The sequence below is a fragment of the Sebastes fasciatus genome, chromosome 1 (genome assembly GCF_043250625.1).
Source record: "Sebastes fasciatus isolate fSebFas1 chromosome 1, fSebFas1.pri, whole genome shotgun sequence".
In the NCBI taxonomy this organism is placed as follows: Eukaryota; Metazoa; Chordata; class Actinopteri; order Perciformes; family Sebastidae; genus Sebastes; species Sebastes fasciatus.
The window spans coordinates 25,404,504-25,417,755 of NC_133795.1; the positions used below are offsets into that span (position 1 = coordinate 25,404,504).

Here is a 13,252-nt window from a genome sequence, read left to right on the forward strand (position 1 = left end):
TTCATCCATCATTCATTTCATTATTTACACCGGTGCTTTTCCTACTGTGACATGTTAAAATGTCTTCAGTGAAAAAAGGCCTATTGCATTTATACTGACAGACGTTGCTCGTATTTTGTCCACCCCATTTATATCAATGAGGGTTTATTTTATACAGTCTATGGGGTAGGCTAAACAGCAGAAACTCTTCTATAATGTAATACATGTCAACAGCATCACAAACTAGCCGAGATCCTCCAAAATGATCCTAAAGTTGAATCAACGCCTCTCTAAAACAGTTTAAAATGCAATAGTTTCACATTTATTTAACTTTGTGAAGGCAAAAGAAAACATCATCCAGCAGTGTGAAACTTAGCTGTTGCTTTTGCTCGCCAGCAAAAATGAGTAACTAAGTGCAATGTTAAAGATATCTACTCAAGATTTGTATTGGTTATACACAACTATTAAAAACAAGATTGTGTAGTAATAGTGAATTAGCCTAATGTGGGAAATTGTTTGCATTTCAGATTTCTGAAATATATTGTGATATGAAGCCAACATTAAATCCAAACCCAGCAACACACAAGCTCGAGCCCGACGCTGACTTTCGTTGACTTAACGGCCACAGGTGTCGCTGTAAACAAGCATTTCTGATTCTTACAAACAGTCCCTTTAAGAATAAAGAATAGTTTTAAAGCATTCACATATTAGAAAGACATTAATAGTTTTATTGACTTTTATTTGTCACACCCACTGGAGCTTAGATGTCCCACATTATGCAGTGCCCCACTTTACAGTAACTCACCCAGCTGTGTAAAGTTTGCTGCCAGTGACCTCACTAGCTCCTCCCCAAAATGGCCGCCGGTCTGGGACAGTTACAGCCCCTCAATGGTTGTTTATGGTTGCTAAGCAACGTGAAAGCACCGTGAGAAGAGGAGCGGAGTGACAGCGACCTGTAGAGACACCTGAGGAGGACTGAGTCCACCGTGTCTGGACATAACTCCGTCTCAACTTCATCATCTTTAATCTCCTGTGTGTTTCCATACCTTTGTGTTTTATATCTTTCTGGTCGTCATCTTCTCTCAGCGGGATGTGAGCTGCTAGTCATCTGGGTTAATGAGGAGCTCTATCAGACATGTCTTCATGAAGCGGAGCTGAGAAGTGTTATCTACTGAACAAGCCAGCTGCTGCTGTGGACTGCCTGCCTGCTGACACATGGGGTCAGAGTCTGTGAAGGTGGTGGTCCGCTGCAGGCCTCTGAATGACCGTGAGAAGGCTCTGGGCTGCGACATGGTGCTGTCCATCGACCTGCACCGCTGCCAGTGCTTCATAGAGAAACCCCGCGCAGTGGACGAGCCGCCCAAACAGTTCACCTTCGATGGGACCTACTTCATCGACCAGACCACCGAGCAGATGTACAACGAGATTGCATATCCTTTGGTTGAGGTATAAGCTCCTGCTGGGAACCACTTTTGATTCAGTTTTTTGTTGCTAATACACAGAAACACCCATCTAGGACTCTAACCACTGGCGCACTTTACACTTACTTTACACTATACACCCTATATACCACTTACTTTACACTATACACCCTATATACCACTTACTTTACACTATACACCCTATATACCACTTACTTTACACTATACACCCTATATACCACTTACTTTACACTATACACCCTATATACCACTTACTTTACACTATACACCCTATATACCACTTACTTTACACTATACACCCTATATACCACTTTATAGACTGCACATATGTACATATTACATTTATTTAATGTACATACTACATTTTATTTAATGTACATACTACATTTATTTATTGCACATACTACATTTATTTAATGTACATATTTCATTTATTTATTGTACATATTACATTTATTTATTGTACATATTACATTTATTTATTGTACATATTACATTTATTTATTCCACATACTACATTTATTTAATGTACATATTTCATTTATTTATTGTACATATTACATTTATTTATTGTACATATTACATTTATTTATTGTACATATTACATTTATTTATTGCACATACTACATTTATTTAATGTACATATTTCATTTATTTAATGTACATATTACATTTATTTATTGTACATATTACATTTATTTATTGCACATACTACATTTATTTAATGTACATATTTCATTTATTTAATGTACATATTACATTTATTTATTGTACATATTACATTTATTTATTGTACATATTACATTTATTTATTGCACATACTACATTTATTTAATGTACATATTTCATTTATTTAATGTACATATTTCATTTATTTATTGTACATATTACATTTATTTAATGTACATATTTATTTATTGTACATATTACATTTATTTATTGCACATACTACATTTATTTAATGTACATATTTCATTTATTTAATGTACATATTACATTTATTTATTGTACATATTACATTTATTTATTGTACATATTACATTTATTTATGCACATACTACATTTATTTAATGTACATATTTCATTTATTTAATGTACATATTGAATTTATTTATTGTACATATTACATTTATTTATTGTATATATTACATTTATTTATTGCACATACTACATTTATTTAATGTACATATTTCATTTATTTATTGTACATATTACATTTATTTATTGACGGACTGTACACACTATGTTCACCCATTCACTCTGTATCTTTTATATCTCTATCATTGTTTTTATAATTTTTGTATACCTTTACCTCTCCCATGTTTCACTCTTTTTGCTGATGTGTACTGATGTTGCTGCTTTGACACCTGAATTTCCCTCCGGGGATTAATAAAGGTTCATCTTATCTTGTCACTGGACACCCCCAGTCCAACACCAGTGGCCTATATCTTATTGCTAATGCTCTGGAGACTTCATTATTTACTTAACAGTCTGCTGTCAGTCACTTACAAAGGTCAGCAGGGTGTTGGTCCATTTTAAAGAAGATTACATGCAAAAGGTCATTAATGCCATATTTTTTTTTTTTTTTTTTTTTTTTAACAGGGCGTCACTGAGGGATACAATGGCACAATCTTTGCCTATGGACAAACTGGAAGTGGGAAGTCTTTCACCATGCAGGGGGTGTCCAATCCTGCAGCCCAGAGGGGGGTCATTCCACGAGCCTTTGAGCACATCTTTGAGAGTATTCAGGTAGGTTGGGCAAACTCTTGTTAAAGCTGCAGTGGGTAGAATTGGAGCAAATATTATCAAAAAAAGTTAATTTTATAAAACAGTCACCATATCCTGACAGTAGTGCATGAGACAGTATCTGCAAGATTTCACAGACCGGAGGAAAACAACCTATCACAGCTGACCTGGAGCCTGCCGTTTCTGAGCAACTGTCAATCAATCGCAAACTCTGATCAAACGGTCAAACTTGGCAGCGCTGATCAAATATGAATCAATATTCTGTTACTGTAATGCCTATTTCTCGCCTCAAATATTTTCAGAAACATCTTGTAGTGTACTGTTTAGCTGTAAAATGAGAAAGTTTGTGACCCGGCAACCATGTTGAGAACAGTTGAGGAAATACCAAGCACCGCCCACCAGCCGGGGCAAACCTTCTCATTTTACAGCTAAACAGTACACTACAAGATGTTTCTGAAAACATTCTACGCGAGAAATAGGCATTACAGTTTGACCGTTGAACGGAGTTTGCGAGTGATTGACAGTTGCCGCCGTTGAATGAACAGCCAATAGGAACTCTCTCTCTCTCTGAAATGACCTGTGATTGTCCAAAATCTCCCGTCACGAGCTAGATTTTTTAAAGCCTGACAACAGAGCCATGAGGAGGTGCAGAAGTCTATTTTCAATTACAATATGCTGAAAAGTTATTATGGATTTTTTTGCCCAATGATGCCAAAAACATTCTGCCTACTGCAGGTTTAATTGTGCAACATATCCAACTGATGCATTCATAGATTTCATGCAAAACGTGCCAAAGTTTCATTCCAGTATGTTTCATTTTCCTGTTGGGGCCATATGCATACTTGGGTCTAGTCTCTGTCCAGGCTTGTCTACGCTTGAGAGAATAATTTTATGTGCGTGTGTGTTTTTGTGTGCAAGCTAGTGTGCAGAAAATACAAAATTCCTGGTGAGGGCCTCCTACTTGGAGATTTACAACGAAGAAGTCCGAGACCTTTTGGGAAATGACACCAAACAGAGATTGGAGGTAAGCCCCTTGAAGCACTTTCAATAAACAAAACAGACTGCACTGTGTAACTATAGAGGATACAAGGTTTATTGTTCTTTGGTAAGTGCAGTCATTATAAAAACTTGTTTCTCAGACTATTCACTTGCAGTGAACACCGTGCTTTCTGTATGTTTTGTGGACAATACTGTGCAAGTTGCCATGGTGACTTAAAAGCACAGTAGTTACATGATTTCTTGAAGGTCAAGGTGTTTGCACCTGGTGACTGATTAGGATTGTGTTTTTTTGTGTGTTGTTGATGAATGCTTAGCTGAAAGAGCATCCAGAGCGCGGGGTGTATGTGCGCGACCTCTCCATGCACACTGTGCACAGTGTGGGGGAGTGCGAGAGGATCATAGAGCGAGGCTGGGGGAACCGGGCGGTGGGCTACACGCTGATGAACAAGGACTCCTCCCGCTCACACTCCATCTTCACCATCCATTTGGAGATCTGCAACATAGGTGAACACACAAACACAATGATACAACCCCTCTAAAATGTTGAAACACATATCTACAATCTGTTCAATGTGAGATTTTTATCTGCGTAAACGTGCTTGTAGGAACATGTGATCCTATTACATCTCATAACGTCACCAGCTGCTCAACATTGAAGAGCAAGATACCATCAAGCTGTAATGCTTAGTGTGTTTCAGGAGTTATTTTTTGTGCCATTGTTTTTGTTTGTGCACCCACTTTCCGCTGAAATTATATTTTCCCTGAATGCCTTGTTCAGAAAAATCATAAATATTTTGCTTTCAAAAGAATGTGAACAATGAAAGAAAGAAACATAATTTTTCATGCACTGGTCAATTTTGAGATTTTGGGCTATTTTGCTTCTTGCGTCTGTAGATTTCTCCTAAATTCACCAAAAGTTGGCATTAGATAATGCATTATTTTCATATTTAATCATGAAATTTCAGAAAACTTCTAATACAAAAAAAGAATTGTTTTAGTGTAAGTAATCAACTGAGGAAATTCCACAGTGATATCTATTAGTAACATTTTTTTTACCCTATTCCCCTGTGGTGTTTAACAAAATGTATGGAATTTTACAATCCATATCTTTAAAAGCAGTTTTCTCAAAATTAGGTTTTTGTCAGACTCTGAGCCAGAAATCTCGACTTCAGTAGCACTTACATCCACCAAACTTTCCAGTTTCCTATCTATATTCTGAAGGTTTTTAGTGAGGGGTTTGTTCATATATCATTCATAGCCGGATTTATAGAACATTTTATTCCTAAAAAGAAGGTGAAAATGTATTCTTTTGTGGCTGTTGACAGAATTTTCTGATTTATGGAGTGATAAAAAGAGATATCCAAAATTCCCTCTGTAAAAGCTTTTCACTCTAATATTTCAACAAAATGCAACCTGGCTTTTTCCAATGTTCAGATTTCTGTTCTGGAAATGTATGCAAAGTATCACGTATTTGATAAAAGAATGCCTCATTTGCATATTTAAACATACATTTTCAGAAAACTTGTAATACAGAAAATGATTACCTTAATGTAAGTAACCAACTGGGGAAGTTTCATGGTGATATCTACTTGTTAAACATGTTAGCCTATTCACCTGTGGTGTCTCCTCTTAAACAACTGTGTTCAATTTTAGCCAGGTAGCCAACTTGTTTGTGAACAAAAAACACAATGTGCTTCATGGCCTCATTGCATCCTGCTTTATTTGCCACCATGGATAGAGAAATTGCCAGCTCCGTCTCTACTAGGAGGGATTTTTCCTTGTATAATTTAAATATTGGTGCAAAATGGCTACTCAGTTATACAAAGAATAAGAAAAAAACACAGCTAAACAATCTAACAGTCGAGTCAAGTCTGTTGGCAATTCTAAACAGATGAACCACAAAAATAATTCTGAAATTAAAAATAAGTAAAAGTGCGAGAACCGCTAATTATGGCTGAAAGCATAAAAAACACAACAGGCATATTGCACAAAGAACTGATTAATAATAAAAAGACGGTGTAAACGGCTATGTCTGCAAACTCATATTTTATCTACATTGTCTTTGTCACCCCACATTCTCAGATGCAGACGGCCAGGATCATCTACGAGCAGGTAAACTCAACCTGGTTGACCTGGCAGGAAGCGAGCGTCAGTCTAAGACCGGCGCCACAGGTGAGCGGTTCCGCGAGGCCACCAAGATCAACCTCTCCCTCTCGGCCCTGGGCAACGTCATCTCTGCGCTGGTGGACGGACGCTCCAAGTACATCCCCTACCGGGACTCCAAGCTGACCAGGCTGCTGCAGGACTCTCTGGGAGGAAACACGCGCACCTTGATGATCGCCTGTCTGTCCCCCGCTGACAACAACTATGAAGAGAGCCTGAGCACGCTGCGCTACGCCAACCGGGCCAAGAGCATCCAGAACAGACCTCGCATCAATGAGGACCCCAAGGATGCTCTGCTCCGAGAGTACCAGGAGGAGATCAAGAAGTTGCGTGCCCTCGTCTCTGGCCAGCTGGGCACCGCTAACCTTGCATGTAAGTGGTATATTTTGTGACTAGCCTTTTAATATAAGGGAAACAACATCCTTTTATTTGATTATTGCCAAAGGGATGTTTCATTTGCTTCTTTGTTGAATGATTTGTATTACCTGTCTTGTCCTTTTGTTTATCATGCAGCTCTGCTGGCTGGTCAGTTGTCTGAAGCATCCCCTGCTGTTCCTTCAAGGCCACAGTCCAGCACCACAGAAGCAGAGAAGGACAAGATTAAAGAGGCAACTACAGGCCGTTCCCACACCAATACATCACTTCACATCTCTACATGCTTTGAATAAGAACCAGGTGATTTATAGGACTGACTGTATTCTGCTCTCGCCACAGGAGTATGAAGAAAGGCTGGCCAAGTTGCGGGCTGAGTACAATGCAGAGCAGGAATCCAAAGCAAAGCTGCAGGAGGACATCACTGCCCTGTGTTCCTCCTATGAATTCAAGCTGTCCAATCTGGAAAAGGCTCAAGCCAGCAGGGGGAGCTCCGTCCCAAAGAATGACAGCAGAAAACCATCTCCCCAAGAACCATGTAACTAGTTTAAACATTTGTTTCGGTGCTTTTCAGTCTGTCAAAAAGCTCTAGTGAATCAACACTCCTGACAAAGTCTGAACAAAAACTGAACATTAGCAATGTAGCTGTATATGACTGCATTGTTCTTGTTATTGTGTACACCTCCTGTATACTGACACTGCTTTGGATTGTCTTGCTTCTTAGCATCAGTGAGCGCCAGCTGTATGACAGAGGTCGCTGAGGAAGAGCTCTGCCACAACACTGATCCCATGTGCCACAGTACAACTGGAGAAACTTCCCTGACCAAGGTACTGTTCACTAGCACCTTCCACCTTTACCACTAATTATTCAAAACCTGTTATAGTTCCTAAATCACTTCAGAAAACAACGGCTTGAAATGATGCTGGCATGAAAATACAACTATGGTATTATTAGAAACTTCTTGTGTATTATTTCATGTTGGTGAGCCAGCCTGCCGTACAGTCAGCAGTCGGTGTCCATGAAGACCTAGACGGAGTCGGACTCATAGAATCACCTGACATCACTGCAGGGCCTGTGGACCAGCAACACGTCCTGGAAAGGTTTGTGAGCTCCCATTTTACACACATAACCAACAAATCAGAACGGCTTACACTTTATGATAAAGGTCTTTCCACATCATGTCTTGCCAAAATTGTGCACAGGATGTGGAGACATAATGGTCTGACACGTTCTTGTGAACACAACAGTTCAAGAACAATACATGATGGGTATTTTATGCTTTTATTTATTGGCCGATATTAGCTCATTGCAGATATATTGGTATCGGTGTCTATCAGGGCTGGATATCGGTACTCAATACAACCCAGTACCAAGTAGTATCGAAACTTCTCCAGTCAAACGATACCTGCATTCGATCCTTTTTGTCCCAGATCTAGAAAAAGTCTATGGCTATTTATATGGTTTTGTTTGCAGCTAATCACCAAAAACGTTCTTCAAATTAATGCGATGTATGATTGGCCCACTACCGCAGCAGCTACAACCCAGTGAAGTAGAAAAAAAATTATCAAATGAAGTACTCTATTGGGTTCTGTACCACTTTAAGTGTACTGGTATTGGTACTGGTATCATCATTTTTTTAACGTTTCCCAGCCATAGTGTCTATGTTGGCCAAAAAGTAACAAAAAATAATGTAAAGAAATGCCAAACAAGGTTTTAGGTAATTTTGTACACTAGAGAGCAAGTTAAAAATGTCCTGCTCAGTATGATTTCAGCATGTGTCTATCACAATTTAACAAAAAAAAAGGAAGCGATCTGTATCAAGAGTGTTTGTTCCTGTTACCGGTATGTGTTTTTGTTAAAAATTACAACAGGCTGATAAGTCATTACCAGATTTCTACTCCCAAATATTTATGTTTCGGCCTCAAAAAGCCCATTATCAGTACTAGTTGCCACTCATCCATCTCTCCCCAGACTGCAGCAGCTAGAGCAGGAGGTGGTTGGAGGAGAGCAGGCCAGGAACAAAGAGTTACAGCAGAGACAGAAGCAGAGGAAGAAGCTCGCTGACCAGAGAAAAGTCCATCTTATCTGCGCTCTGTCAGAGAACAGTGAGGACAGTGAAAACGTGCTGCTGAACGTCTACAACTCCATCCAGGAAGAGGTCCATGCCAAAAGCCAAGTGCTGGTCAAGGTCCAGGGCAAGGTGGGTCACAGCGGCCGTAGGGACAAATGTAACAGGTTCTGTGGGACATGCAGTGGGTCTGGAGCAATGTTCAACAAATGGGTTCAGGGTGTGCAGTACAAAATACCACAGAAATTCGTGGCAGTGAATTGTATGATCTGACATACAGCCATAAAACCTGTTGTGACAGCTGAAAGCAGCCAAACTGGAGATCCGTGACCTGCAGGCAGAGTTCGAGGTGGAGAGGGATGACTACCTGGCAACAATCCGGCGGCTGGAGATAGAGGGCAAGTTACTGCACGGCCTGCTGGAGCGCATGGTGCCCCTGGTGCGCCGCGACTGTAACTACAGCAACCTGGACCGCTTGAAGAAAGAAGCCGTCTGGGACGAGGAGGGCGCCGCCTGGAGGCTGCCGGACGTGACGGTGCAGAAAACAACACTGCCTTCAGGTGCAAAGTGTGAAGAGGGCATATAGAAAATAAACTAAGTAAAAAAATCATCCATTTTTAGTGATGATGTAGCTTTAGAGTATAAATATATGTTTTGCAGATTCTTTCCCTTAAATATGATCTCACTTTCTTTCTCTCTCACAGCTGTGGCTCCGAAACTTTCATCTGGCAGAGGTTCGGCTGCTGATCCTGGAGAGCAGTTCATGGTATGTTTATGTTTCATGCATCATCTCACACACACGAAACACTCACAGAGTCTTAACCCTCCATGTGTTTTTATCAGGTGGAGGAGGACAGGTACAAGGAGATGCTGGACCGTAGTGACAGTGAGAACATCGCCAGCAGCTACTTCAAGTCAAAGAGGGCGAGCCAACTGCTGGGACGTGAAGCTGCCAAGGGACACGGTAAGACCAGGACCTGCAGACAAAAAACACAGTTTAGGTGGCTAATTAGCTTTATCGCAGAATGACGTCACTTCCTTCTCACTGTGGTAAAATCTGCAGGTTGTCATCATTGTGTGTGTTTCCGGTTTTCGAGTCTGAAGTGTCAGGTCTTTGAGGGGATCAATTAATCAAGCCAAGAAAAAATACAAATTTAAAGGAACATTGTGTTACATTTCAGGGATCTATTAACAGAAATGGAATATAATATTCATAACTATGTTTTCAGTAGTGTGTAATCACCTGAAACTAAGAGAATGAGCCCTTCATAACTACATAGGGAGCGGGTCCTCTTCATTTAGTCCGCTATGTTGTTATGCCATGTTTCTACAGTAGCCCAGAATGGACAAACCGTCGCCATATTTCTACATCACGCTTGTGAAACTGCGGTAACGTGAGCTGCAGAGTGTAAAGACGTGGTACCGCCAGCTGCCGTCTGACGTCCGTTGCTCCTAAAGTAGTGTTATTATGGTAAGGATGGCCTCTGAGCGGGGCCAACGGCATTACCACGGTTTTGCACCCACGTTACCACAGTCTTGGAAAGGGAGGGGTGAGCGGAGGGGTAATCAGTAGGTTGCACTCTGCAACCACACCACTAGATTCCGCCAAATCCTTCATACTGTACCTTTAAACAACGGTACAAAGTAATCACGTTTAAATTATATAAAGTTAGAAAAATTGAGGAAATAATTTAGTGGTTAAAAAGTCAGTGATATGTTAAAAAGCTACAACTGAGACGACTTTCTGCAGCAGTCACAACGCCAAACCAATTTACATTCAGGCGTTTTCCCCTCTCATGTTGGTTTTACCCATCTGATGGAGCTCTTCTCCCTCAGCCATCCACTCTCCTCCCCTGGTTAACGGGGCAACCCACCTCACTGTGAGCGGTTCCACCATGAATCCGTCTGTCAGCTCAGACTCCGTCATGCCACGGCCCTTCCGGCTGGAGTCGTTGGGTGTCCCAGTGTCCAACAGTAAGGTGAGGCGCAAAAAAAGCAAATCTCACATCCACAGCGAGGGGATTTGAAAAGACTCTTCCCTACAATACTTAAACACATCTCACTGTCATCTGTTTTTGACCCAAAAGATTGTATAAACTGTGACTGAACCCTATCACATTTTGAATGTTCATTTTGAACCAAATGCTGCCTACAGTATGATACTACCTTTCAATTTTTGCACTGTAACTAAAAACTTGTGATTCGTGCACTGTGAGACTCAAAGTTCAGCTCCTATAATATTTAACTTCTAATGTATTTTTCTGTTGCTGATTGCAAACCACAGTTTTAACCTGCTCCTTATCTAACATCTAAAATTCTTGCTGCTGAAAAGATAAAATAAAATGCATTCATTTATCCACTTCATGGCTAGTTTCATTTACTTTACAAAAAGCCATTCAAACATGTCTTGTTGAGTGTGTTGTGAACAGTAATAACACATAAGATCTCAATCAACATGTCAGACCGGTTTGTAGTCTGACTCCACTGTCACAAATAGGTCAGGGGGACTGTTGTCAAGGCAGCAGCGTTGACAAGTAGGTATCTCATGTTACATATGACCTCTGGGTTCAGCATTGTGGATTTTGGTGTGACTTTACTTAAGCCTGATAAAGATGAGAGAACCCTCAATTTATTCCCTGGTTAAATGTGTTAATTTAGAAAACAATGTCAAAAGGTTGAATAGATTTACTTTAATTATGTCTGTCCTCGACCAAATAAATTCTTAGTCGACTAACACTCGACACGTGATTTTGCCGACTAAACGATTAGATGATTTAATCAACAGATCTGTGAAACCGAGTTTCTCCGCAAAGAATCACACAAAGCATCACTTTAAATCTTGTGTTTCCCAGAGGTGTGCTCGAAAAATGACTAATCGACTAAAGAAATCTTAGTCAACTAAGACTAAAACGACCAATTAATCGTCTAAAAGGGGGCAGCCCTAATTTTGATAATGAATTATTTAAAATAAGTTACTCAAAGTTGACGCAACAATAATATGTTAGCACATATTTGTTTTAACGCCACTAATTTATTTAACGCATTAACAAATCTTGTGATTTTATGATTGTAGTGTTAGAGAGAAGAAACTGAAAAACTAGAAAACATTAGAAATCCATTGTACCAACGATGTCATACTAGCTTGTTGTGGAGGAGGTTAAATAACACTCCAAACTTACACTAAATTTTGGCGAGGAAAAAAAACTGGCATGGCCATTTTCAGAGGGGTCTCTTGACCTCTGACCTCAAGATATGTGAATGTAAATGGGTTCTATGGGTACCCACGAGTCTCCCCTTTACAGACATGCCCACTTTATGATAATCACATGCAGTTTGGGGCAAGTCATAATCAAGTCAGCACACTGACACACTGACAGCTGTTGTTACCTGTTGGGCTGCAGTTTGCCATGTTATGATTTGAGCATATTGTTTATGCTAAATGTAGTACCTGTGAGGGTTTCTGGACAATATTTGTCATTGTTTTGTGTTATTAATTGATTTAAAATAATAAATATGTACATACATTTGCATAAAGCAGCATATTTGTCCAGTCCCATGTTGATAAGAGTCTTAAATACTTGACAAATCTCCTTTTAAGATACATTTTGAACAGTTAAAAAATGTGTGATTAATTTGCGATTAGTCCCGATTAACTATGGACAATCATGCGATTAATCGCGATGAAATACTTTAATCGATTGACAGCCTTTATTTAAAATAATCCTAAAATAGGGCAGACACAAAATGTAGTCAACTCCATAGTTGCATTTGTATCCCTACTGATAAACTCAATCCTTTCTGCAGCTCAACTTTCGGTCTGAGTATCATATATCTAAATTTGGCTATGGCCTGATTTCTTCATCCATTGTTTAATATTACTTGACCGGCAGAGAGCCGTGTCAGTTTCAAAATTCGACACCCTTTGTTTGCCTGTGTGCAGACATACTAGACACAGATACCGGCCCATTAGGCGAGCCCCTTGCCTTACTGAGAGACAGCACTACAGAACTGTAACAGTCCCTCGCAATAATCAACCACACACTAATTCAAGACTGTTGCATAACGAATGACCATTCAAGTAAGTCGGTGGTATTAGAAGTCTTGCTTGCAAGGGTTAATGAGGAAACAGAGAAAGGAAAGCACAGGTATGCTAAGTTCACACGGAGGTGGGGCTCAGGATAATCGGATAATGGAAGAACAGCTGAGCAGGCTTTCTCGTCGCTCGAGTGCGAGTAAGATGAGTAGTGTGACTCGTAGTCATTCTGTAAGTGGAGTGTTGGATGAAGCAGGGTCGTACAGCCACTATGCCGGTTTACAGGGATGGTAGTTTGACTGAATTAAAGGGCCTTTTGCTTCTTTGTGCCACACCAACTCTGTGGGATGTTGCTCCACAGCTCAGTCTGAAAAGGCAAACCATTAAGAGCTCAAGCTAATCACATTTCAAATCACAAGTCAAACAGTCTAAGAGTTTCAGAAACTAAG

At 40.0% G+C, this 13,252-nt stretch overlaps 1 protein-coding gene across 1 annotated transcript; it reads left to right on the forward strand.

Moving 5' to 3' along the window:
* Positions 1–894: 894 nt before the first annotated feature.
* On the forward strand, positions 895–11,129 carry kif17 (kinesin family member 17). Its single transcript, XM_074639746.1, has 14 exons — positions 895–1,425; positions 3,024–3,170; positions 4,090–4,191; positions 4,481–4,670; positions 6,249–6,701; positions 6,843–6,937; positions 7,044–7,239; positions 7,426–7,529; positions 7,693–7,802; positions 8,674–8,902; positions 9,072–9,330; positions 9,475–9,536; positions 9,614–9,734; positions 10,607–11,129. The coding sequence occupies exons 1-14, from the start codon at positions 1,195–1,197 to the stop codon at positions 10,795–10,797; spliced, it is 2,490 nt and encodes an 829-aa protein (XP_074495847.1). The 5' UTR covers positions 895–1,194; the 3' UTR covers positions 10,798–11,129.
* The last annotated feature ends 2,123 nt before the right edge of the window (positions 11,130–13,252 follow it).

Coding starts and splice junctions, on each gene's coding strand:
- kif17 (XM_074639746.1), top strand. CDS start 1,195: ATGGGGTCAGAGTCTGTGAAGGTGGTGGTCCGCTGCAGGCCTCTGAAT. Junction 7,530..7,692: donor GAGAAACTTCCCTGACCAAG/GTACTGTTCACT, acceptor TTGGTGAGCCAG/CCTGCCGTACAGTCAGCAGT. Junction 8,903..9,071: donor TGGTCAAGGTCCAGGGCAAG/GTGGGTCACAGC, acceptor CTGTTGTGACAG/CTGAAAGCAGCCAAACTGGA.